This window comes from Erinaceus europaeus, chromosome X, assembly GCF_950295315.1.
Source record: "Erinaceus europaeus chromosome X, mEriEur2.1, whole genome shotgun sequence".
NCBI lineage: Eukaryota > Metazoa > Chordata > Mammalia > Eulipotyphla > Erinaceidae > Erinaceus > Erinaceus europaeus.
Window position 1 is genome coordinate 5,303,857 of NC_080185.1, and position 23,089 is coordinate 5,326,945.

At 50.3% G+C, this 23,089-nt stretch overlaps 1 protein-coding gene across 8 annotated transcripts in view; it reads right to left on the reverse strand.

Annotated features, from left to right (window-relative positions):
- Positions 1–5,256: 5,256 nt before the first annotated feature.
- MAMLD1 (mastermind like domain containing 1) overlaps positions 5,257–23,089 on the reverse strand; it is a 68,084-nt gene continuing 50,251 nt past the window's right edge. For 5 of the 8 annotated variants that reach the window (XM_060183053.1, XM_060183049.1, XM_060183052.1 and 2 more), the window contains 2 exons: positions 8,873–8,954; positions 5,257–8,400 (listed from right to left, as the gene is read on the reverse strand). In XM_060183053.1, coding sequence (XP_060039036.1) covers positions 6,332–8,400; positions 8,873–8,954 — 2,151 coding nt within the window. In that variant the 3' untranslated portion in view covers positions 5,257–6,331. Of the gene's footprint in view, positions 8,401–8,872; positions 8,955–12,863; positions 14,544–23,089 lie in introns of those variants that run through there. The other 3 variants (XM_060183054.1, XM_060183056.1, XM_007530493.3) reach the window with 3 other exon arrangements.

The following is a 23,089-nucleotide window of genomic DNA, read 5'->3' on the forward strand; positions in this document are numbered from 1 at the left end:
CTCAACTTCATCCCAGTTGTTTCCTTTATGACTTGGCGGCTTCGGGGCCTGTCTGCAGAAGTCTGACATAAATAAGCATGCCCACCCCATCTTCTAATGTTGTTCCCCTCCTATTTCATTTTTTTTAATAAGACAAAGAAAAATTCAGAGGGAGGGGGTGATAGAGGGAGAAAGACAGAGAGACACTTGAAGCCCTGCTTCACTGCTCCCCTTACTGAGCTGAAATGCCACCCTCCCAGTGCTCCCAATCACCACATCTACTTCTGTCCATCTTCTCTCCTGTGGCCTGTCTTTGGCTTCCTGGTTACCCTACTGCCTGAAGCACCATAGCTTCTAGAGTGGAGCCTCTGGCTGTTCTAGAGCCCTCTCCTACAGTCTGCTTTTTGGAAACTTTTCTGCTGTGATTGGTGCTGTCCTCACAGAGTATCCCTCTGGAATCCTTTCCTCGTGTCTCAGACGATAATCTAGTTGCATTAGTGCAGTGATCACAGAGATCCTGTAGGCCTCTTGTCGGGGAAAAAATCCGGTTTTGTGGTCTGGGGGGTGGCGTAGTGGATAAAGCATTGGACTCTCAAGCATGAGGTCCTGAGTTCAATCCCCGGCAGAGTGATGTCTGGCTCTTTGTCTCTCCTCCTATGTTTCTCATTAATAAATAAATTAAGAAAAAAAAAAGAAGTAAAAAAATCCAGTCTTCCCAGCACAGGGACAGGATGATGGCAGGCCAGCCTGGAGGACTCCTGAGCAGTGCCCTGGTGATATCTCCTAGACTGGAGAGGCACAGGGCAGTGCCTGGGGTGGGTGGTGGTAAGGCTGTCTCCCTTCTTGGCCCCCCACCTCCATCCTGGCCTTTAGCTTCTGCTCAGGCACCAGAGAAATTGTCACTTGCAGGTTAGAAATATCATAGGTAGGGATTCGGGCGGTGGCGCAGTGGGTTAAGCGCACGTGGCGCAAAGTGCAGGGACCGGCGTAAGGATCCCGGTTCGAGCCCCCAGCTCCCCACCTGCAGGGGAGTCGCTTCACGGGCAGTGAAGCAGGTCTGCAGGTGTCTATCTTTCTCTCCCCCCTCTCTCTGTCTTCCCCTCCTCTCTCCATTTCTCTCTGTCCTATCCAACAACAAAGCAACGTCAACAATGGCAATAATAACCGCAACGAGGCTGCAACAACTAGGGCAACAAAAAGGGGGAAAATGGCCTCCAGGAGCAGTGGATTCATGGTGCAGGCCCAGCAATAACCCTGGAGGAAAAAAAAAAAAAGAAATATCATAGGTATTCACAGCCTCCATAGCTGATGAGCCAGTTCCTCACAGTAAGTCTCCTTTCTTGTTTCTCTATTTTTATTGGGCAGAGACAGAGAAATTGAGAGGGGATGGAGAAATAGAGAGGGAGAGAGACACCTGCAGGGGAAAGTCGGGTAGTGGAGCTGTGGCACATCCAGTTAAGTGCACATAGTACCAAATGCAAGGACATGAAAAAGGATCTGGGTTTGAGGCCCTGGCTCCCCACTTGTGGGGGTGGGGGGGAGCTTCAGAATCAGCAAAGCAGGTATGCAGGTTTCTGTCTTTCTCTCTCCCTCTCTATCTCTCCATCCTCTCTCAATTTCTCTATCCCATCCTATAAAATGGAAAAAAATGGTCACCAGGAGTGGTGGGTTTGTAGTGCTGGCACCAAGCCTCAGCAATAACCCTTAATAATAATAATAATAATAATAATAATAATAATAGAGAGAGACCTGCAGTACTTAGTACTTGCTCCACTGCTACTGGAGTGTCCTTCCTGAAGGTAGGGAGTGGGGGTTCAAGCCTGGGGTGCTTGTGCATGGTAACATGTGCGCTCAACTGAGTGACCCACCACCTGACCACAGGTCGCCTTTTATATGTCCTATTGCTCCCCTGAATTTGCAGACACATGCTGTTACACACATATGCATGCATATACATACATACACTGTCTCCACTGGGTTTGTCTCTCTGGCATAACCTAGCTGTAGATACCCTCCTCTAGCTGACACCCATAGGTTGGGGACTGTCTGTGCTTCTTGAGCCTGGCTCACACATATTTGTGAAAGCCCATGTCCACTGCCAGCCAGAAGGGCAGGTGACATCTGGTACCTTCCCCCCAGCCCCTGATACTGAGGACTTCAGGAGGACCTGAACCCACTCTAGCAGAGGAAAGCTTTGGGCTTTCTCATAGCTCCCTAGGGGCCTCTGGCAGCTTGCCCGAGTCTGGAGGTTAGCAATCACAGTCTGGATGGAACACCCCACTCCAGTGACTAGAATTCTGGCCGCATCCCCATGAGGAGTCCTCCAAGCTCCTCAGCTAAGTGCTTCTGCTTGGCTACCTTCTCAGTTAGGCAGGGACCCTAGTGAGGATCTCAGGGCCTAGTGGCCTTGGGCCTGACTCCTAAGCTAGCCCAGTAGCATTCTTGTGGAGATCAAAACTTAGCCCCCAACTCCTCAGCCTTCTAGAAGTCTCAGACTATTCTCTAGCTGGGATGACAGCCTAAGAACCCAGGGCAGGAAGTAAAAGTCTGGGAGAGGGTGCAGAAGTTTTAGGCACATGAGTGGAAGTAGCAAGATGCTCAGTGGCTCCCTGTGGAGCAGCAGAAGGACCCTTGGAGAAGGACAGGAGAAGGCCTCAGGCTGCTGAGGGAAAGAAAGGTCCTGGGGGTGTGGTTCCCAGAAGCTCAAGGGCAGAACTTTCCTGGAAGGAGAAAGATGCCAGAATTCCTGAAGGGGCAAATGGGTTGGGGGCTGAAGAACTTTATCCTGAGGAGGAGGCTGGTGGTACTCAGTGTCTGTCCCTCATTGGAGGAGGAGCTGGGCCTCACTGAGAGAGCTGGATTAGGGGCTTGAGGGGCTGAGGGGTAGAGGGGTGGGATCCCAGAGCATCCACTCTAAGACTGCAGGGCCTGAGTCCTTGAAAGTTAGAACCCCCTGGGAAGACCCAGCAGAGAAGAGGCCTGGGAAGGGAGGGCAGGGTGGGCAGCACCACAGTAAGAAGGAGAGGGACAGTAGCATGGGGGACTTTCCCTGTGTCTGGTCACTCAGACTCAGCCTTGTGCATGCCATGGGCTAGGGGTGGCCAGTAAGCCTTCTGCAAATGGAAGATGGAACTGCCTCAGTGGGCCAAGCTCAGCATTCTGGGGACTTGGGGAGTGGTGGCAGGGGATGTCCCTGAATGTCAGCAGAGCTGAGTAGGGGCACTTGTGACTGCCAAGACTCTCAGAGAAGGATAAGGTGGCTGCACTAGGAAAGTTGAACCAGGACAGCTACAGAGCACGGGGCCTCAGAACCCCGGCTTACTGGTGGCGGGAGGTGGTTCTAGCAGACAGGGAGGCCTGAGAGATCCTGCTTCCACAGGGGCCAAACAAGGGGAAGGGTCAAGGCAGCATACCCAAGGGTTCCCAAGTGACCTTGTAGGAGGCTGGGTTTGCCTGAGACCTGGCACCCCTGAGGAGCCCCTGTGGGCAGAGAGCCAGGTAGGTGTGTAGGGTAATGCCCATGTCTACCTCTCTGCCTCCAGGTCCCTCCGCACTCTTCCTGGAGCTGGACTCAGGGTGTTCCTCCCACACCCTACACAAGAGGCACCAGCTGGTACCTCTATGGCAAGGCTGTAGAATCTGCTGGCAGGCAGAGGAAGAAGATGTAGTCAGTTGTCACCTGAGTATGTGGGTGGCTTCATCACTACCTTCTAGAGAGGTGGTGCCACCTGCAAGCCCAGTCACATACCTGCCATGTCCCTGCCCTCATCCCCTGGGGAGCAGGCAAAGCCCCAGCCATCTTATTAGGGTCTCCTTAGGTCAAATCAGAAGTGGAGGAGGAAGCCACTTTCTGCCTGCAAGGCAGGGTTTTTTTTTTTTTTTTGTGGGGGAAGAGGGTGGCCTGAGACTGGGGTGCACAGGAGTCCCTGGGTTTGTACCCCACCCAGATGCACCTGCTCTAAGTGCTGTCTGGGCCATCCAAGAGAGAGCAGGGGTGGGGCCGACAAGTGGGTGGGGCTTGTGCACGGTCTCTGGGGGTGGGGTTCCAGGTGACCTTCCATACTAGAGCAGTCACTCTAGTGTGGGTTCTTGCATTTTGTATTTTTAAGTATTTTTTAATTAGTTATCTAATAGTGATTTACAAACTAAGATAACAGGGGTATAATTCCACTCCCATCATCAAAGTTCTGTTCTCCCACCCCCTCTAACAATAACCACTGTAGTTCTCCCAAGGTCTTGGATATGGTGTGACTATTTTTTTCTCTCCAAGTTCATAGTTTCAATTCTCTGTTCCACATATGTGTTAAATTATCCCATAGTTGCCCTTCACTTCCTCCACTAACCATAATTACCTCTTGTTCCATTTGGTCTCAAAGGATACAACATCACCTTTTTAATCACTGAGAAATATTTCATTGAGTATATGTTGCATAACTTTTTTCGCTGTGTGTTTTCAAGGCTCAATTTTTTATTCCATTATTTATTCCATTCTTGTTTATTTTGGATAGAAACAGAGAAATTGAGAGGAAAGGGATAGAGATACTGCAGTGCAGTGCTGCTTCACCAACTGTGAAGCTTCCCGCCCCTGCAGGTGGGGACCAGAAGCTTGAACCAAGTTTCTAGTATAATACATGCACTCTATACTAGGTGTTCCACCACCCAGGCCCCTATTTATTCCATTCTTAAAGGCTTTCCCCTTCTTACTCTATCAAAGTCTTCCTCATAGAGCTCCCTCCTCCAGATATTTAAAACTTCAGGAAAATGAAAATGCTCTTCTTCTTCTTCTAGCGTTTGCCCTTCTTCTGTAGCCAGTCAATAGCGTCAGGTTGAGCCTGATGTAAAGTTTCGAGACCTCCTTTGAATCTGGAGAGGTGGCAGTCGTTGACTATGCTCTTGAAACCAAGTCTCTGGAATTCTGATTCTCCCTCTGAACCTCAGACCAGCCTAGTTGCTTGGGTTCCAGCATTGGGGTGAGTGGGACAATTTTATCTAGGCTTTGTGCTCCCTCTTGTCCCAGGACTGTGGTGGGGTACTAAGCTGTCCCATGAATTCACCAGGTCTTTGGATGTGTATGGAGTGATGAAATTTAATCCTTTAGCACCTCCAACATCCCATCTGCTCGGGTTGCCCCATTAAGCCCCACCCCCACCCACCATGGGTGTCCTATTCCCCAAGGGCCCTCCCATCTCCTTCTATTTCCTCTCAGGAAAGGACCTGGGACATGAGAACAGGCTAGACTGCTTGTGGGCTGGTGGGTGAGAAATAAAAATGAGACACTTATTTTTCTTGGATGTTTATTATTGAACAAAGAAGAAAAAACACACTGACTTGAAACAGATGCCAGATTTCAAACGTGAGGGTGAAACATGAAGTGGCAGGTACAATGTGATCACAGGGAGTCTGGACACTGAGAACAGTTCACAGGACACTGGGTAGTGGGCTTCTATTCCTAACAGACACTAAATTATACATTACAACAACTGTAGGTAGAAACCATCAATGACAAACTCCAAAGCAACTGGTGAAGTACTGCGTACAGATTCTTCCCCCAACTACAACCTCGCAGCAAAACAAATCTGGATTGGCTTACAACGTTCTTCTGTATCACACCTGCCTGGGTGCCACCTGTGGGCCAGCAAGGGCTTCTCTGAACGGAAAAGGAAGGACTGTCCAGATCTAGGGTACAGCTTGTGGGGGAGGACTTTACCACCTCTCCCCAATTAAGAGAACTGTTCCCTCGCCAAGTTCTCTATGGAGTGGTCACAGTAACAAGCACAGGGCTTCAGGCATGAGTTAGTGGAGCTAGCACAGTTTGCGAAAGCGATCAAGAATTACACAGGCACTAGGACATCTACTGCAAATGCGAGAACACATGGCCAAGTGGTGTCTAGGTTTGGCATGGTCAGTTTACACAACACTTTGTGGTCACATCAACAGCTTTCAATGTATTAAGACCATAAGTGACTTGGTAACCTGGCTTACAAGGGGAATCTGGGCAGACCAGGTGGTCTGCAGATGTGCAACAATGCATCTTCCACACAAAACAGTGCATAGGAAATACAACTCTACCGAAACAAAAGCCACCGTTGTATTTACAAAGTCACAAAACTAAGTATAAACACTTTAATCATTACTGTCTAGGAAAAACATTTACAAAATTTTCAACTATGTACAGGTGGCTTGTAAAATAATTTTGTAATGTGGGGGGGTTGGTGTGGTCTGATGCCACTCACATTATAACAAGGGGATGAACATCCTGTGGGGTTCTCAGGCCACTTGTGGATTTCCTGGTAGGAGAGGGATCACGCCACTTTAAAGATTCAACAACATGGGGGAGGGGGTCTGCAAACATTCAAAGCTCCCTGGGACTCTGGGTGACAGGAACAGAGCTCTGGGTTATAATATCAGCACTCTGGTCAGTAGGCTCTTCAATCTGGATGATGGGGCCATCGGTCTGGATGATGCGACCAGCGATCTGGTCAGTAGGCTCTTCAATCTGGACGATGGGGCCATCGGTCTGGACGATGCGACCAGTGATCTGGGCAGTAGGTTCTTCAATCTGGACGATGGGGCCATCGGTCTGGACGATGCGACCAGCGATCTGGGCAGTAGGTTCTTCAATCTGGACGATGGGGCCATCGGTCTGGACGATGCGACCAGCGATCTGGGCAGTAGGTTCTTCAATCTGGACGATGGGGCCATCGGTCTGGACGATGGGACCAGCGATCTGGGCAGCAGGCTCTTCAATCTGGACGATGGGGCCATCGGTCTGGACGATGGGACCAGCGATCTGGGCAGCAGGCTCTTCAATCTGGACGATGGGGCCATCGGTCTGGACGATGGGACCAGCGATCTGGGCAGTAGGCTCTTCAATCTGGACGATGGGGCCATCGGTCTGGACGATGGGACCAGTGATCTGGGCAATGGGGCCAGCGATCTGGGCAAACAGGTCAGTAATCTGGGTGAGGGGGCCAGAGATCTGGACAGAGAGATCAGTGATCTGGGAAGATGGATCAGTGATCTGGGTGATAAGGCCAGCAATATGGGTGGAGACATCAGTGACTTCAGTGGTAGGGCTACCAATTTGCATGATGGAGTTGGTGATCTGGGAGGAGACATCAGTGATCGGAGCGGCTGGGTTAGTGATCTCTGTAATGGAGCCAGTGATCTGGGTAGAGAGATCAGCGATCAGAGCGGTCGGATCAGAGACATGGCCAACGTGGCCAGTGATCGGGGCTGTCACATCAGTGACCTGGATGATTGGCTCTGGCTTGGCACCCTGGGCAATAGAGTCAGCAGTCTGGGTGGCCTGGTTCATGGTGGGGATGGCTACTTCAGCACTCTGGGTGATGGGGTCAGAGCCCGGGACTGAAGCATCTCGGCCATTGGACTTCTCCAGAAGGTCATCGATTATTCTCAAATTGCACATCCAGGTTTCATCTGAGGTGCCACAAATATCTCGCAATAGCTTTTCAATGAAATCCACCTCGCTGAAGTCAGACAGTGAAAGAAAATCACCGAGCGGTGACAAGGGCACAATATCATGGGGTGGCAGCTCTAGGGGAGTGTCTGCCCCATCCAAAGGACCGGAGAACTTGCTGGTAGCAACGGAGGTGGTGGCAGTGTCAGTGGCAGTGGCGACAGGAGTGGTCACAGACCTGGGTGGCTCAGCGCCCTGTATGGGACTCATGGGGCCCATGCTGGCCACACCCTGTGAGGGGGGGCTGGTGTCATTGGACATGGGCACGACGCCCTGCACTGGGCTCTGACTACCCAGCTGGTTGACACTGGAGCTGGAGCTGGCCAGAGTCCCCATGTTTTGGCCAGACCTGCCTCCTGGAACCATGTTATGGGGGTACACATCTGCCTGCTGTGGTAGAAATGTTGGCATGAACTCAGGGACTGGCATGGGTGCCCCCATGAAGATGGAGCTAGAAAAATTTGGCTGGATGTAATTGTAATAACTGAACAGCTCTGGGGCTGGTGCCCTGGTCATGACTGGGGTGGTAGCAGCTGCTGCCAGCCATGGGGTACTGAACATGGGGTACTGGACCATAGTTGACACATAAGGTTGTCTAAACTGGTAGAGACCCAGGGGCTGGCTGCTGAAGGTGCTGGGATAATAGCGGGGCAGCCCAGGGGGACAAATTGAAGACGGGCAGATGGGGACCTGGGTGCCTGGAGGGACGGGGGTGAGGCGCAGGGGGATGGGCATACACAGAGTGGAGCGGCCTTGCTGCTCGCCTGCAGGTGGGGGGGTTGAGGCCTGGCTTCCCTGGTGGTGACTCTTGGTAGATGGGGTCTTTGTTGAACTTGGATTTTTCCCAGAGAGCCTGGTTCCGGATGACTTCGGGTGCTGATTGGGTGGGGGGCTGGCCTTGGTCCGAATACGGTTGGAATTAATAACTTGTTCTTGTACGGCTGCAGAAGAGAGAAGAGGGGGTCAGCTCCCAAAGTGTCTTTGGCTTGGGCTGCAGTGGCCAGTGGAGCCCACTGCAGCCCACAACTCTCCAGCAGGGGCGTGGCTGGTGAGCACACGCGGGCCCCTGGATGGAAAACATCTGGATTGGAATCCCAGCACACAGACTCTACACACAGAGGAGCCTCTTCTTGCCCAACCCTAAGTGATGGCACAGGAAGCAGCTGAAAGCTCACTCCAGCAGCATGCATGTCTGGCGGAGCTGGGGAGGGGCAGGTGTTCTGGCAGCCACCTGAGGACTGGGCACCCCCACCCCTCCCCAAGAACCCCTGCTTAACAGATCACAAGCCCCCTTCAATTTATGTGACAGCATATATTAGGGTACTCTTTCACTGGCTTCCACGTAGGACCCCAGCCTTATAGGAAACCCCACAAGAACTTCCAACATAACCATTTGCCTTGCTGGCAACTCACCTTGAAATCGAAGCATCTGCTGGGCAATATATAGACGCTGTTCAGGAGTCATTGCCGTAGGCCTGGATTTCTGATTCTCTTGCTAGATAGAAGATGAGAAGGCTGTTAGTTCACACACCCCGAGAACCTTTAGCCTTGTGATCGCTGTGTGGACGTGGCTTAGGTGGAGCAGAAAGCATGGGTGAACACAACAACACACATTCACATGCAAGGCCCTCCCTCGAGCAAGAATCCATGGGTAGAAATGAAAATGGGATCTGGCACCTGGGTTAAAATAAAAACCAACTGACCGCAACAGCATAGGATGGACTGGGAGGGACAGCTGAGTAGCGAGAGCACAGAGCACACGGTGGAGGTAATTGCAATGTCTTTCTGGTCAAGGAGGGTCAGTGGGGGAGATGTGACCAACAAAAGAGCAAAGGATCATTAAGCTACATTAATAGAAGCAGAGGAGGTAGGAGGGAGGTGACAGTCCCGCACTACTCTGCCTGGGCAAGACTGCGAGTCAGGAGCTGTCCGTCTCGGGAAATAGGACTAGCTGTTCACTCAGAGGGCGGCGGGAAGGAGGGAGCAAGGACTCAGCTGGGTGTTCTGATATGCCATGCACAGTCTGGAGGCTGACTCTCGGAGGTGCTGGCTTGGAAGGCAGGACAATGGTATGGAGAGGTGGTTGCATTGCTACTTGAGTCTGGGGATCTCCACGGGCACAGGGCAGGGCAAGTCAGAAGACGGCCCTGGCTGATCACCCTCCAGCTGTGGCAAGGGTTTAGGCCTGCCGTCTAAACTGTTCACCCCTGCAGTCTCTGTGCCCTCCAAGTGGCCCCTGTGGGTGTGCCTACGACCAAGGATTTTCTGTCAGTGAATCTGCTTTCAGAGGCACAGCCCCCTCCGTCCAGGCCTACTTGTCTGAGGCCTACGGGGCCAGCATTGGGCAGGGCTTGGGACAGTGGCCAGCTCCCAGCCTGGCCGAGGCTCCGAGCCTCAGGGCCTGCCAAGGCAGTGAGGACAAACACATGGTATCGGGAAGCTGCCACCAGGAGTGTCAGGAGCACCAACCCTGGGCTTTCTATTCTCCCTGAGCTTGCTTCCTGTGCTAGTGCTGGCCTCTCCCCAGGGGGCTGTCGGGAGGTGGAGACCACCTCTTCCTGCTGCTCCAGCTGAGACTTGGGCCTGAGCTCCCCACACCTCCAGCAGTAGCTCTTTGAAGTGCTGCTATGACCACCCCGCCCCAAGAAGTGGGGAGCATCCCAGCAGCTCTGGAAGGGAGAGCTAGAAACCCCACCTTCCGGATGGAACACTGGAGGCTCAGACACCCCATGTCTCTGAAATGCAGGGACCTCACTATTTTCATTGAAGGGGGAACCCCTACAGAAGCCAGTCTCCCCCCAGCAGTCCAGGCCCACAGGGACACTGTCCAGCCTTTGCTCTAGAGTTGAAACTGCCAAGTGAGAACCACATAGAGTGATAGCTGTCCACTCCGGGAAGCAGCCACCCTGGCCACCTTCTCAGCCTGCCATCCAGTCAGTCTGGTCCCGGTGTCTTTGTGTGGTCTGCCCAGCCCCAGGCCGCTTCCTTTGTTTTTCAGACAGAGGCCCAGTCTTTGTTCACCATCCATGTGCTCCAAAGATAAGCCCGAGAGAAAACAGTTGCTGCTCTGGACACTGACAATTAGAAATGGTGCAAAAACGGAGAAAACAGGAAATGATAAATGTTTTCAGTGACCAGGAGGAAGCCGTGGTGTTGCTCAGTGCCAGACAGGCACTGGTGACCCAATGTGGTGGGTTTCTGCAGGGAAGATGCCGAGATACCAAGGATCCCACTGAGGACTCTCACTTTCTATCAGCGGTACCAGGCAAGGTGCCCAAATAGGCCTGTCTCCTGCTAGTGACATTGCTGTCAATAGGAAATTTCTGATGGTTCCTCTCAGATCTGTTCAGCCAGGGTTTTCACTTGGGTAAGATGGGGCTGCCTTTTAGAAGCTTCTGGCAGGTGCCCAGGAAGCTGCCAAGCTGCTGCCTGGTAGTAGGATTGGTGCTTCTCCTAATCTGTTGCCATGATTAGGAGAGGCAGGTTTCTGGCCTATTGGCTTCTGGTGTGGCTGAGCCACCATGGACTGGGATCTCGTACGAAGCACAGTATCACTACCTGGAAGGTTCTCTCCCAGCAGAGTAGAAGGATAGTCTCCTGGCACTTCATAAGGGGGGCCTGGACTAGATGGGGATAGAGAAGCAAGGGCAGAACAGCACGCCACACACACATGCCTGCATAGCCTTCCAGCAGAAGGAAGTTCTGCTCTGTGTCCCAGAAGCACCCCAGAGGAGCCTTTCTAGCCGATAGAGACTCTGGTGGATAGCGTCCAGGGCTGGGGAGGGGGGAGGATAGCAGGGCTGGAAGTCAAGGTGACTGTGTACAGCCCATTGGAGGGAGGGAATGATACAGAAAGAGGAGGGATAACAAGGAGGGAGATGAGAGAGAGGGACAATAGAGGGAGGCAGAGAAGTGAGAAGGAAGAAAAGAAAAAGGAAGAGGGGGAAAGGAGCTGGAGAAGTGAGGTGAGGAGAGAGGTGAGTAGAGTGGGAGAGAAGGGTGGAAGGGGATTCTATTTCCGTCTCTGGAACCCCCTTCCTCTCTGGTTAACAGACAGCCCGGGGCTGGCTGCAGCCTTGCAGAAGACGCTATTCACTCGGAAGATGTGGCAAAGGCTCAAAAGTCTGAGGGGGTGGGTGAACTGCTCAGCCGGGTTTGTGACTCCACCAAGAAAGCAGCTTCTAGAAGCCAGACTTGGAAACAATTCCCCCTCCCACTGACTTGTCCTACTAAATGGCGGGAAGTGGGCATTCTGATGGGGCCCATGAAGTCAAGATCTGAATTCTGGAGGTCACTGTCCCCACCCCTACCGTGGGTCCTGGCTCACAGTGGGTCAGTGACTTGAGGTAACAGGAAGTCCTGTCTGAGGGGATACTCCTGGGGATGGACAGGTTCTTCAGAAACTCCAGTGTTCCATTGTGATAGGCAGGGCAGGCTTCTTGTTTCTTGTGTCTGCCAACACTCAGAGTGCGTGCCTCAGTTTCACCAGGATGCTGTCTGCTGCTTTCAGGGCTGTCCTAGAAGGGCTGTGTGTGAGTGCTAGTAAAAGTCCAGAGCAGAGCAGGTCCTCCAGGCTGGGTTGCTGTGCCATCCCATAGCGAGGAGGCTGTCTTCTGGCAGCTTTGCGCTGGGCTTCCTGCAGAGAAGCCAGTAGCTGAGAGCAGCTCTGTCCGTGTCCCTGGATGGAGGGTGCCAGAGGACAGCAGGATTTCCATGAAAGGTGAGGACCTTAGGCCCTGGCAGCTCCCAGTCACTCTCACATGGCAGCAGCTCAAGGTTCCACTTCTACGCCATTCCAGATGCCAGAACAAGGAGCCTGAGGAGCCTGCCGTCTGTTCTGTGTGCCCGTGAATGTGATTCTGTGTGGGATCCAGAGGTTGTCTCATCTCATTCATGGCTATGCTGCCAGTAAGCCATGTCTCAGCCCGGTACCCCTTTGCCTGCCTGCTCATATTTTCCGGAGTGGCTGGGGCAATTGGACTTTCCACCTCTGAAATGTGGGGGAGTCATGCTGGGGTTGAAGATCAATATCCCCTGATGGAGTCCAGAGTTCCTGGCAGCTCTTGAGTGCCACCTCACAGTGTTGAGCAACAGGTAGACTGAGAAGGAGTGAGGTTTAGAGGTGCAGAAGCACAGGTTCCTTTTTGCTGGGGCAACAGGGACAGAGAGGCAGGGCAGGAAGTGGGGTGCTGGCTGGAAGGCTAGGCAGAGGGAGGGGGCAGCCTGGACTGCTGTGGGGAGTAGTTATCTACAAATCCCTAGTAGGAGGGGGGCAGAGCTGTCTGGGCTGTCACCTCCTGTGTCCCTCCCATTGACCTTGTGAGGCAGGCAGGTGGCAGGCTGAGCAGAGGAGTCACTGCAGTTGACAGATGAGGGAAGTGAGGCCACGGGGACCACAACTTACCTAGGGCTTCGCAGCTGGGCAGCAGCGGCGCAGGCACCTGCATCCAGGCCTTCGGATCCCAGCCGCCCCAGGCTGCCGCCTGCGAGGTGCCGCCGTGTGAGGTGATGCGGGCCAGCTCAGCAAAGGAGCTGGGCAGGAAGGACTCATTCCCCATGGCCTGGCAGGATGGGGCCTGTCGCCCAAGGCTGACCTGCGGGGGCCTGGCTTCCCCCAGCTCGCAGGCCTTGTCTACATGAGTCTACAACAACCGATTGAACAGTGCATCAGCTGCGTGCCCACCACCTGCTCTGATCAAGGCCTCATGCTCACACATCCCTGACCCAATGGGACAACTGACCCACACGACTGAGTGGCCTCACCTGTCTTAGGCCACAGACTCCTCTGCAAAGGCATTCAAAGCTATGACCTCTGCCCCCTTCCTAGCCCACTGACATTATAAAATGTAAGATTTTTTTTAGGGGGGGGTTCTGGACAACACACAACTTTCTGTGGATGTCAGCTTAAGGAGCCTCTGCCTCCAGAGGTCTCTGTCTTGTTGGAAACAGGGAGGAAAGCTAGGCCAGGTAGCAGATGCCTCAGGAAATGACCTTGAGCTCCTTCCTATTTACCCCCTCCACCACAGATTCTGAACTGGTGTATGTGTGTGTGTGTGTGTGTGTGTGTGTGCGCGCGCGCGCGCACATGTTGAAGGATCTGCGGAAGCAAACAGTCAAGTGCAGAGGTGTTTGTACTCCAGCTGCCTGAGACCCCTTTGCAGCAGTTTCTCAGCTAGAAGATACTAGAAGACACAGGTTTCACCAGCACTGAACAAAGGACCCAGAGTCTGATTCTTTGGACCCAAGGTGATCAAAACCCCTCACGTTCGCTAGAACCAGTGCAAACAGAACTCCCAGGAATGGTCAGTGCAACACTGACATCTCAATGGCATAACCTCAAAGGCCCAACATATGGGACAGTGGCATCCCCAAGAAGCAGAGGAAGGCTGTCTAGACTAGTAACACATTTTGCCACTTTGCTCCCATGCTTTGCTTCTAAAGCCTGACTTGGTAAGGGTCTTTTGGAGTGTCCCATCAGAGGTCCCAGAAGAAAGGGACACATTCTCCCAAAGGCTGAACTAGATGGCTGGAAGTCAGTCCTTTTCCCTGCAGTCAAGGGTCTAGAATGGCTGGGAGTCGGTTACTCTTTGGATGTGCTCATTCCAACAACAGGAGTGTTCTTAAAGCCACCGAGTGTACATTGTGTATAGAGTACTGACATGAGCCTAAGTGTTTCCAGTCTTCAGTGTCTATTTACATAGCCCTTTCAACAGCCTGAAACGAGGTAGAAACTACCACCATATCTATTTCCAGAGAAGAACACCAGGCCCAGAGGTTTACGGAGCTGCCTAAAGTCACACAGCTAGTAGTAACAGAGCGAGAATGCAGGCTGGCTTGGTTCCTCAGTGTGTGTGCATGTGTGTGCAGTCATGGAAAACCGGTTTTGAAACATAAATACTGTTAAAATGTGTCAGCAAGAAAAGTTGAGGTGAGGTTTTATGGGGATGGGAGGTTTCAGACAACATTTCAAAGACAGATTCTAAGTACTTCAAGATGGAGCTAAGAAGACAGTCTACCTGCTGGAGAGAGGTAGTTGTGAACTCCATCCCAACAAAACCCAACTCCAAACTGAAGTGAACCGCTCCGAGCAGAACCATTACTACTGACTGCAGGTGACTTCCCATCTGCATTCCCAGTTCCTTGAGTCTCACACCCTGCTTCTCAGCCAGGTGGGTGCTTTTATAATCCCAGCATGCAAACAATTCTAAGGAACTGCCACCTAACATCCTGTTAATGCCGGCCCACACACTACTAATGGGGAAGGCTTGCAGGGAGCATAAGCGGTTCAGGCTTTGGCTCAGGGCTCCTCATTAGCTCCTCCTGAGCTGTAGGCTCTTTGTGAGAGGCCGAGGAGAAGACCCAATCAGTACGGCAGATGGTGTGTGTGTGTGTGTGTGTGTGTGTGTGTGTGTGTGGTGTGTGTACACAAACACGAGGTTGAAGTTCCTACAGACACCACAGCAGCACCCTAACAGGGACGGAGGACCTCCTGCACCAGCCTAGCTGGATGTATGCTTAAGGTCCCTAGTCGTAGGGCAGCTGGGAGCAGGCATTTAACCGCCAGCCCTTCCCAGTGGAGAAACCAAAGTAGAGTCAGATGAGACACATTCACAGCTCTGACTGGCAAGGAGATACACCACTTGTATGCTTCTGCTTGATTCCATTTGGTAAAGAATCTGCTAATCACACACCCACTTGTTAGGATACCCAGGTTCTGAAGAAAGTCATTAGATTCCAGTACCCAGAGGCTTCCACAAAAAAGTGAGTCAGCCTCTTCTCCGTGGGCAGCACTGGAAATTGCAGAAAGCAAACCAGTCAACCAACCAATCAATCATTGCCAGGCAGGCTTCTGTAATCTCCCCCTTTTTTCACCAAGGTTGGTTATTTCTGGGGCTTGGTGCCAGTATTATGAATTCACTGCTTTTAGCTGTCACTTTCTCCTTCCTTCCTTTTTTTTCTTTCTCTCTATTTTATTTGATAGAACAGAGAGAAATTGAGAGTAAGAGGGAGAGACAGAAAGGGGAGGGGGGTGAGCGGCATTGCAGTGGGTTAAGCGCACATGGCACAAAGTGGAAGGACTGGCATACGGATCCTGGTTTGAGCCCCCGGCTCCCCACCTGCAGGGGGTGTTGCTTCACAAGTGGTGAAGCAGGTCTGCAGGTGTCTATCTTTCTCTCCCCCTCTCTGTCTTCTCTTCTCTCCATTTCTCTCTGTCCTATCCAACAACAACATCAATAACAGTAATAATAACCACAACAACGATAAAACAACATGGGCAACAAAAGGGGAAAAATAGCCTCCAGGAGTAGTGGATTCATGGTGCAGGCACCAAGCCCCAGCAATAATCCTGGAGGCAAAAAAGGGGGGGAGAGACAGAGACACCTGAAGACCTGCTTCACCACTCACAAAGCTTCCCCCCCTATAGTGGGGTGAAGCGGAGGCTCAAGCCTGTGTTCTTATGCATGGTAATCTGTGTGCTCAGCCTGGTGTGCCACTGACCTCCCCCCTTTTCCCTCAAAATCTTGCACCCCTTTTCTTTAGTGCAATGAGATGGGGTTAAAAAACCAAAAACTTGGTAAAAAAAAAAAAAAAACTTATGGGGAGTTGGGCAGTAGCGTAGCGGGTTAAGCACAGGTGGCGCCTAAGGATCCTGGTTCAAGCCCCCCGGCTCTCCACCTGAAGAGGAGTCACTTCACAAGCAGTGAAGCTAGTTATGTAGGTGTCTGTCTTTCTCTCCCCTTCTCTGTCTTCCCTTCCCCTCTCCATTTCTCTCTGTCCTATCCAACAACAACACCAATAATAACTACAACAACAAAACGACAAGGGCAACAAAAGGGAATAAATACATAACTATTAAAAAAAATAAGAAGGATTCAGAGGACCTACTGGGGGTTGTATTGTTATATGGGAAACTGGGGAATGTTATGCATGTACAAACTATTGTACTTACTGTTGAATATAAAACGTTAATTCCCCAATAAAAAAAATCAGAAAAAAAAGAAACAACTGTAAAATAAAATAAAATAAATAAAAAGAGAGAAACACACACAAACACACAAAAAAAAACTTATGGGGTTAAAAAAGCAGAAAAGCTGGGAGTCGGGTGGTAGTGCAGCTGGTTAAGTGCAGGTGGTGCAAAGTGCAAGGACCAGCATAAGGATCCCGGTTCAAGTCCCCGGCTCCCCACCTGAAGAGGAGTCACTTCACAAGTGGTGAAGCAGGTCTGCAGGTGTCTATCTTTCTCTCCCCCTCTCTGTCTTCCCCTCCTTTCTCTATTTCTCTCTGTCCTATCCAACAACGATGACATTAACAACAACAATAATAACTACAGCAAAAAAAAAAAAGGGTAACAAAAGGGAAAATAAATAAATTAAGATTTTTTTTAAAAAAGCAGAAGAGTTTGAAACACTGGCTTGAGGTTTGCCCTTAGGGTCAGTCTCAGCTTCTCAACTCCCACAGGGCCTAGACAGAGTTAGACTGATCAGGACTCCTGACATTTATGACACCACTAGTAAATATATGTGACTCTCCCCTGCAAACTCTTACAGTGGTGTAAACTACTATGCAACCCTAACTCTAAAATCAGGTTCCCTCCTCTTTTTGAAGCTTTCTCTCTAAGTCCAGCTATTTAGATAAGTCCCTCAACTGTCTTGTCACCAATAACCCCCTGCTTTTCTATTCAGCTGTTCCTATAACTGATGACACTTTTGGACTGGCGGGTCCCATATTAAGCCTGGATCTCATAGGATTAGACCATGGGATGAGTTATATTTGATGGTGGTATCCCATTTCAGAGCCCATACCCACTCTGAACCTGGACCTCCCCTGTGGCTTGCAGTGGTTCTTGGGCTTTCTGTCCCTTGCTGCTTGTCCTCGTCACCTAGAATATCCTTTCTCCAACTTTATGCACTGAGAAATCTACTTGGCTTTTGAGAATCTCCCACAGTTCACTTAACTCTGGGAATTCTATTCTGCTTTCCTAGTTCCAGTGGCTGAATGTTCCTGGCCAGAGCCAAGTCAGAATCATCTCTACAGTCTTGGCACCCAGACAGTGCTTCACACAGGCCAGGGGTTCTCAGAGCCCTGGAACATTATGAGATGGGCACAGGTCTCACCCAGTCATGTGGGACATGAGCATCTTCCAAGTGGGCACTGTCCTGGCTTTTTTGATGATGAACACTGATGAGCCTTCAGTTTCATCCAAGCACATCTCTTCATCCCTTTTCAACAACCAAACCTGCTAGTGGAGCAGAATGGGATGGCGTTGTATGCTTTAATCCCACAGGCTTTTGGTGCTTGCAGATTTCTAGGATTTATCAACCTAGGGGATCAGGCAGTCAATTCTGAACTTCTTTTCTTTCTCTAGTCTTTACCAATCATGTAGCAGAGATGACCAGCAAGCCATAGAGGTTACTGGAGACACTCTCATAGCCCAAAGTCCTTCAAGGATGGGCTGACTTGAGAAGCCACCCCCTTCCCTAACACTGGTTCAGGTCACCACAGAAGTGGACATGCTCAGGTACTAGCCCCAAGAGGTCAAGGGAGGGCTAGGAAAAGCCTGGGTCCTGGGGTCCTTGGATACACTGGCAACTGTGTCTGTGTGTCCAGTTGAGGCAGCATAAAACCATAGTTCAGATTTGTAGTCCACCACTGGGAAGACAGAATGTTTAATGAGACCTATCCCTGACCTTTCAATGGCCATTACCCCACTTGGCTGAGTGTGGAGGGGGTTCCTGAACATCACAGTCATGCATATACACTAATGGTACTAATAATGCTAATTATATTAATAATACAAGAAAGCCACACAGCTCAAATCATGGATCTCTTTCTCCCCTTTTATCTCTTCCTTTTCTTTGTTCCTTTTTTTCTGTCTTCCTTTCCCTCCCACCTTCCTTCCCTTCTCCCTGTTACTGCAAGGGCTTCACCACTCTGGTATGATATTTTCAGATAGAGGAGAGAGAAAGAGAGAGGGAGAGGGAGGAGGGGGAGAGGGAGAGAGAGAGAAAAAAAACCAGAGAGAACACACACACACACACACACACACACACACACACACACACACACACACACACACACACACACACACTAAAGCCCAGTTCCATCACGCATGGAGTTGTCCATGGTGCTCCCATGTGGTGCTGGAACTCAAGACCCAGTTCTTCAGACACAGTCTTCCTCGTCCCTTCATGAGATAATCTAAAGACTAGTGTCTCGGAACTCCACAAGCAACACTGTCTGAGATTACCTACAATCATTCTCCCAAAAGGAAGAGATGCTTTATGTTTGAGCTGCCCAAAATCGCATCCACTGGCCATGTGTGATGCTTGGGCACATGAATGGAGTGAGTGCAGAGAACTGAATTCTCATCTAGTTGGCTCTAACACCACAAAATACAGTTCTTCAGCTGAGTGGCCCAGGCTCCTGCTTTGGAAAAAGGGATTCTGGGCCGGAATGATAGATGTGCCACTTTAGAGCTATGGGTAGTACCTTTTTGTACCTTTATTTTCTCCCCTGTAAAAGGGAAGGGTGGACTGCTTATTTCTAATAGCCGTGGGATTGTGAAAACTAATGGAACAGATACAAACAGTGGCAGCAAACTGGAGAGACTCTGGCATTACTTCATGGGTGTCTTACAAATTCACCTCATTGGGTCAGCACAGTAGCTCACCTGGATACTGCACCTGCTTTGCCATATGCAGCCCAAGTTTAAGCCAAGCCCCCATCACAATGGAGGAAGCTTTGATGTTGTGGTGTTCTTACCTCTCTCTATTTTTCTTCCCCTACCAGGGTTACTGCTGGGGCTTGGTATAGACACTATGCACACACCACTCCCAGTGGCCATTTTTCATTTTTTTATTATCTAGAACAGAGAGAAATCAAGAGGAGGGGGGATAGAGAGGAAGAGATACCTGTAGACCTGTTTCACTGCTTGTGAAGCCTCCCCCTGCAGGTGGGGAGTGGGGGCTTGGACTCAGGTTCTTGCACATGGTGAGCTAGCTGTGTGCTCAACCATTTGCTCCACTGCCCAGCCCCCTCTCTGTTTCTGTATTTCTACCCTGATAAACTTAACCCCAGAGTAGTGAAGCCCTGGAAATGACCTCTACCCCCCCAAACCTCATAATATTATTAATCTAGAGGAGTTTACAATATTATAAGATTTTCGGAGTTGAGTTTCACATTTTTGTGTATAAGACATTTCACACCCACCAAGTTTCCAGTACCAACAAACCAGAAACACCCTCTGCCTAGTCATCCACCTTCTCCCTTTTCCCTCTAATAATCACTGAACAGAGACCCGGCAAGTTTCAGAAAGCCCTGAGGTACTCAGATGTTCTGACTGCTTAGTTCAAATTAAAGTAGGGCTCTAAAATGCTTGCAGGTCTTCACTTGGCAGAAGGGGTATGGCCTGGTTTCAGTCTTGCCAACAGAGAAGCAGTAGGGACAAACCTGAATGTCATGGCACTCTCTACAGTGTTCTATTCTCAGTTTCCTGGGACCAGGAGTAGCTCCGGGAAACCTACTTAAAAGGTGAGTCTTGGGGGCCAGTTGAAAACACACATTACTGTGCGCAAAGACCTGGGTTTGAGCCTCTGGTCCCCAACTGTAGGGAGGTGCTTCACAAGTAGTGAAGCAGGTCTGCACTTCTCTTTCTATCTCTTTCTTCCTTCTCAATCTGTCTCTGTCCTAGCAATGAAAATATGTGAACAAAATAATGCTCATGGGGAGCAGTGGATTTGTAGTGCTGGCACCAATCCCTAGTGATAACACTGGTGGCAGGATTTTAAAAAGCAAGAACAAATAAAAATTAAAAAAAATGAGTCTCTGAGCCCACAAACCTGCCGAATCCAAAATAGGGGGGGGGAGAGCACCCACTGTTCAGCATTTCTATACCCTCCCCAGAGCATGCTTATGCGAGCCTTCAGCACAGAACAGGACACTGTGACCCAGCAGCATATGGAACCCTTAGTCCCAGGTCAAGTCTTGTCTCAGCAGAGTGGAAACCTGTCCCCTCCTCTCTCTGCCAAGGTGAGAGAGCATGAGCGAGAGCGAGAGAGCAAGGAGGAGGGAGGGGGAGGGCAGGGGCTAGCTGCAGCATGAGGAGTACCCCCTGACCACACAGAGTGAGGAAATTCCATGACCTGGGGTGGAGAGATCAGCTGACTGTAGCAACATGGCTGATGGCTTAGTCTCCCTGGTACCTTCCTGTTACCTGCCCAGCATGGCCTCAATTGGAACCTTTTACTTTGGGGACATCGGGTCTGACCCAAGGTTCCCCAGAGGGGTGACATTTAGTTTAGCCTCTGTGAAGCAGTGTAGCAGGAAAGTGGCAAATTTAGGCAATTAGGGTTCCCGAATGCTCAGGGGATGCTGGGAAAGAAGGTTTTAGAAGCAAGTCCTGCTGCCTTAGCTGAGGACAGGGGAAAGCTTTGGGCTCTGCAGTTGCTGGCAGTTACTGTGTTTCCACAAGGGGGAGCCAGTTCTAGAATAAAGCACAGGAGGCGAAGTAGATGGAAAGACTAATGGGGTGGGGGGGACCTGACACTGACTTGCTGATTCAAACCACTCTGAAGTCGACTCAGTCGCTGAGTACCCATCAACAGACACAGTAGGCCCACAGTGTTCAAACCTCCTGACTGGATTAGCCTCATGTTGCAGAACATTCCATCTCTAATGGAGAAGCATGGGCTCTTGGAACCTAGCTGGACTGCACTTGTGGCCCTTTCTGCAGAGATCATCTCAACACTTCAAAAGAAACAAACAGGGCAGGGGTAGATAGCCTAATAGTTATGCAAAGAGACTCTCATCCCTGAGGCTCTGAAGTCCCAGGTTCAATCCCCTGCACCACCATAAGCCAGAGCTGAGCAGTGCCCTGGTAAAATAAATAAATAAACAATTAAAATATTATTAAAAGAAAAGAAACAAACACACCTGAATTATTTCTGACAACCACATGTACTAAAGTCAGGTGGCACAGTCTGACACTTTACTCTCCATCTGACTCTTAAGTGAGGGCACTCAGTCTGTCAAATACTGTTTTGCATTCGTTGGACTCATCCGCATTTTAGAAGCAACAGCCTAACTCCATAACATTAAGAATTATGCAAACTTGGGAGTCGGGCAGTAGTGCAGCAGGTTAAGTGCACGTGGCACGAAGCGCAAGGACCGGTGTGAGGATCCCGGTTCGAGCCCCCGGCTCCCCACCTGCAGGGGGGTCGCTTCAGAAGCAGTGAAGCAGGTCTGCAGGTGTCTATCTTTCTCTCCCCCTCTCTATCTTCCCCTCTTCTCTCCATTTCTCTCTGTCCTATCCAGCAACAACAACAATAATAATAACCACAGTAATGATAAAAACAAGGGCAACAAAAAAGAGAAATAAATTAATAAAATATTTTTTAAAAAGAATTATGCAAACTCAAACATCTACCTTTTGGGTGTCTGCGAAGGGAATAACTGAGGACCTACACTGGAATTCATCTAAGAGAGCACGCAGCAGGAGCAATAAGAGCAGCTATTGGCATCAAGCTCCTGAATTTTTAAGTCCCTGGAAAAGTCCGAGAACACACTAGAAAGTCAAGGTTTTATTGCAGAGGGAATAACTGAAAACAAACAAAGGAAGTTAGGAAAGGAGGGGTGGAGGGGAAAACCTGCAAGAGGTGCTCCTGGGTAGGGGGTCCACCATTCTAGAAATAATCACCAGACTTGATCTTTTCTTAATCCCTTGTCCAACAGTACACCCCCCACCCCAGCCATCTACAAGGAGAGCTAATGAAACAGACAGGAATCAAATGCAAGGTTACAGAAAGACACCCTGGGAATCTCTTCTTGGGGGGAAAATTTACAGACTTGGACCAATACTCTCAGTAAGCTGGTGGCATATTTTGGAAATCCCAACTTTCTCCAGACTCACTATTCAAGAAAAAAACCAAACCAAAAAAACTCAACAAGCAGTTTCAGTCAACAATGACCGTTCAGCTTTAATTCAGTTAATTACTAAGCAATTCAACAATCACTTGAGCCCACAGACCTCTCTTAAGGAGGTGTGTGTTTTTTGGGGGGTCTGTTTTGCACTGACTTTGCTCAGTGCCACTTGGGGCAATGCCCCAGAGCTCCCTCATTCTCCAAGTCAGAAAAAAAGGGGGGGGGTCTTCATTCTGAAGGAGCACTCTGTACAAGCTGATTTGAAATTTCTGCTTTTGGAAAAAGGAACCCAGTCAGTTAGTTGAGACTCAGCTCAGCTAGCAAAAAGCTCAGCCCAGCAAAGCCACCGCAGGGGACACAGCTCATAAGGACATGAGACCTCACCTCAGCAACCTGCAAGCTGCTCACTCCAAACAATCCCCACGGGGCCTTGGGGAACAAGCCTGGGGTAAAGAATACCCAGCAGGGGCCAGACAGTGGCACATCAGTAGAGAAGGCTTTCCAATGCACAAGGATCCTAGTTCAAGTCCCCACTCCCCACCTGGAGTGGGAAGTTTCACAAGAGATGAAGCAGCACTGCAAGTGCGTCTCTGTCTCTTTTCATTTCTGTTTCTCCATTCCCTCTCAATTTCTCGATGTCTCTATCCAAAATAAATGAAAAAACAAAAAACAAAACAAAAAAAAAGAGAGAAACAGAAAGAAACCATGGGG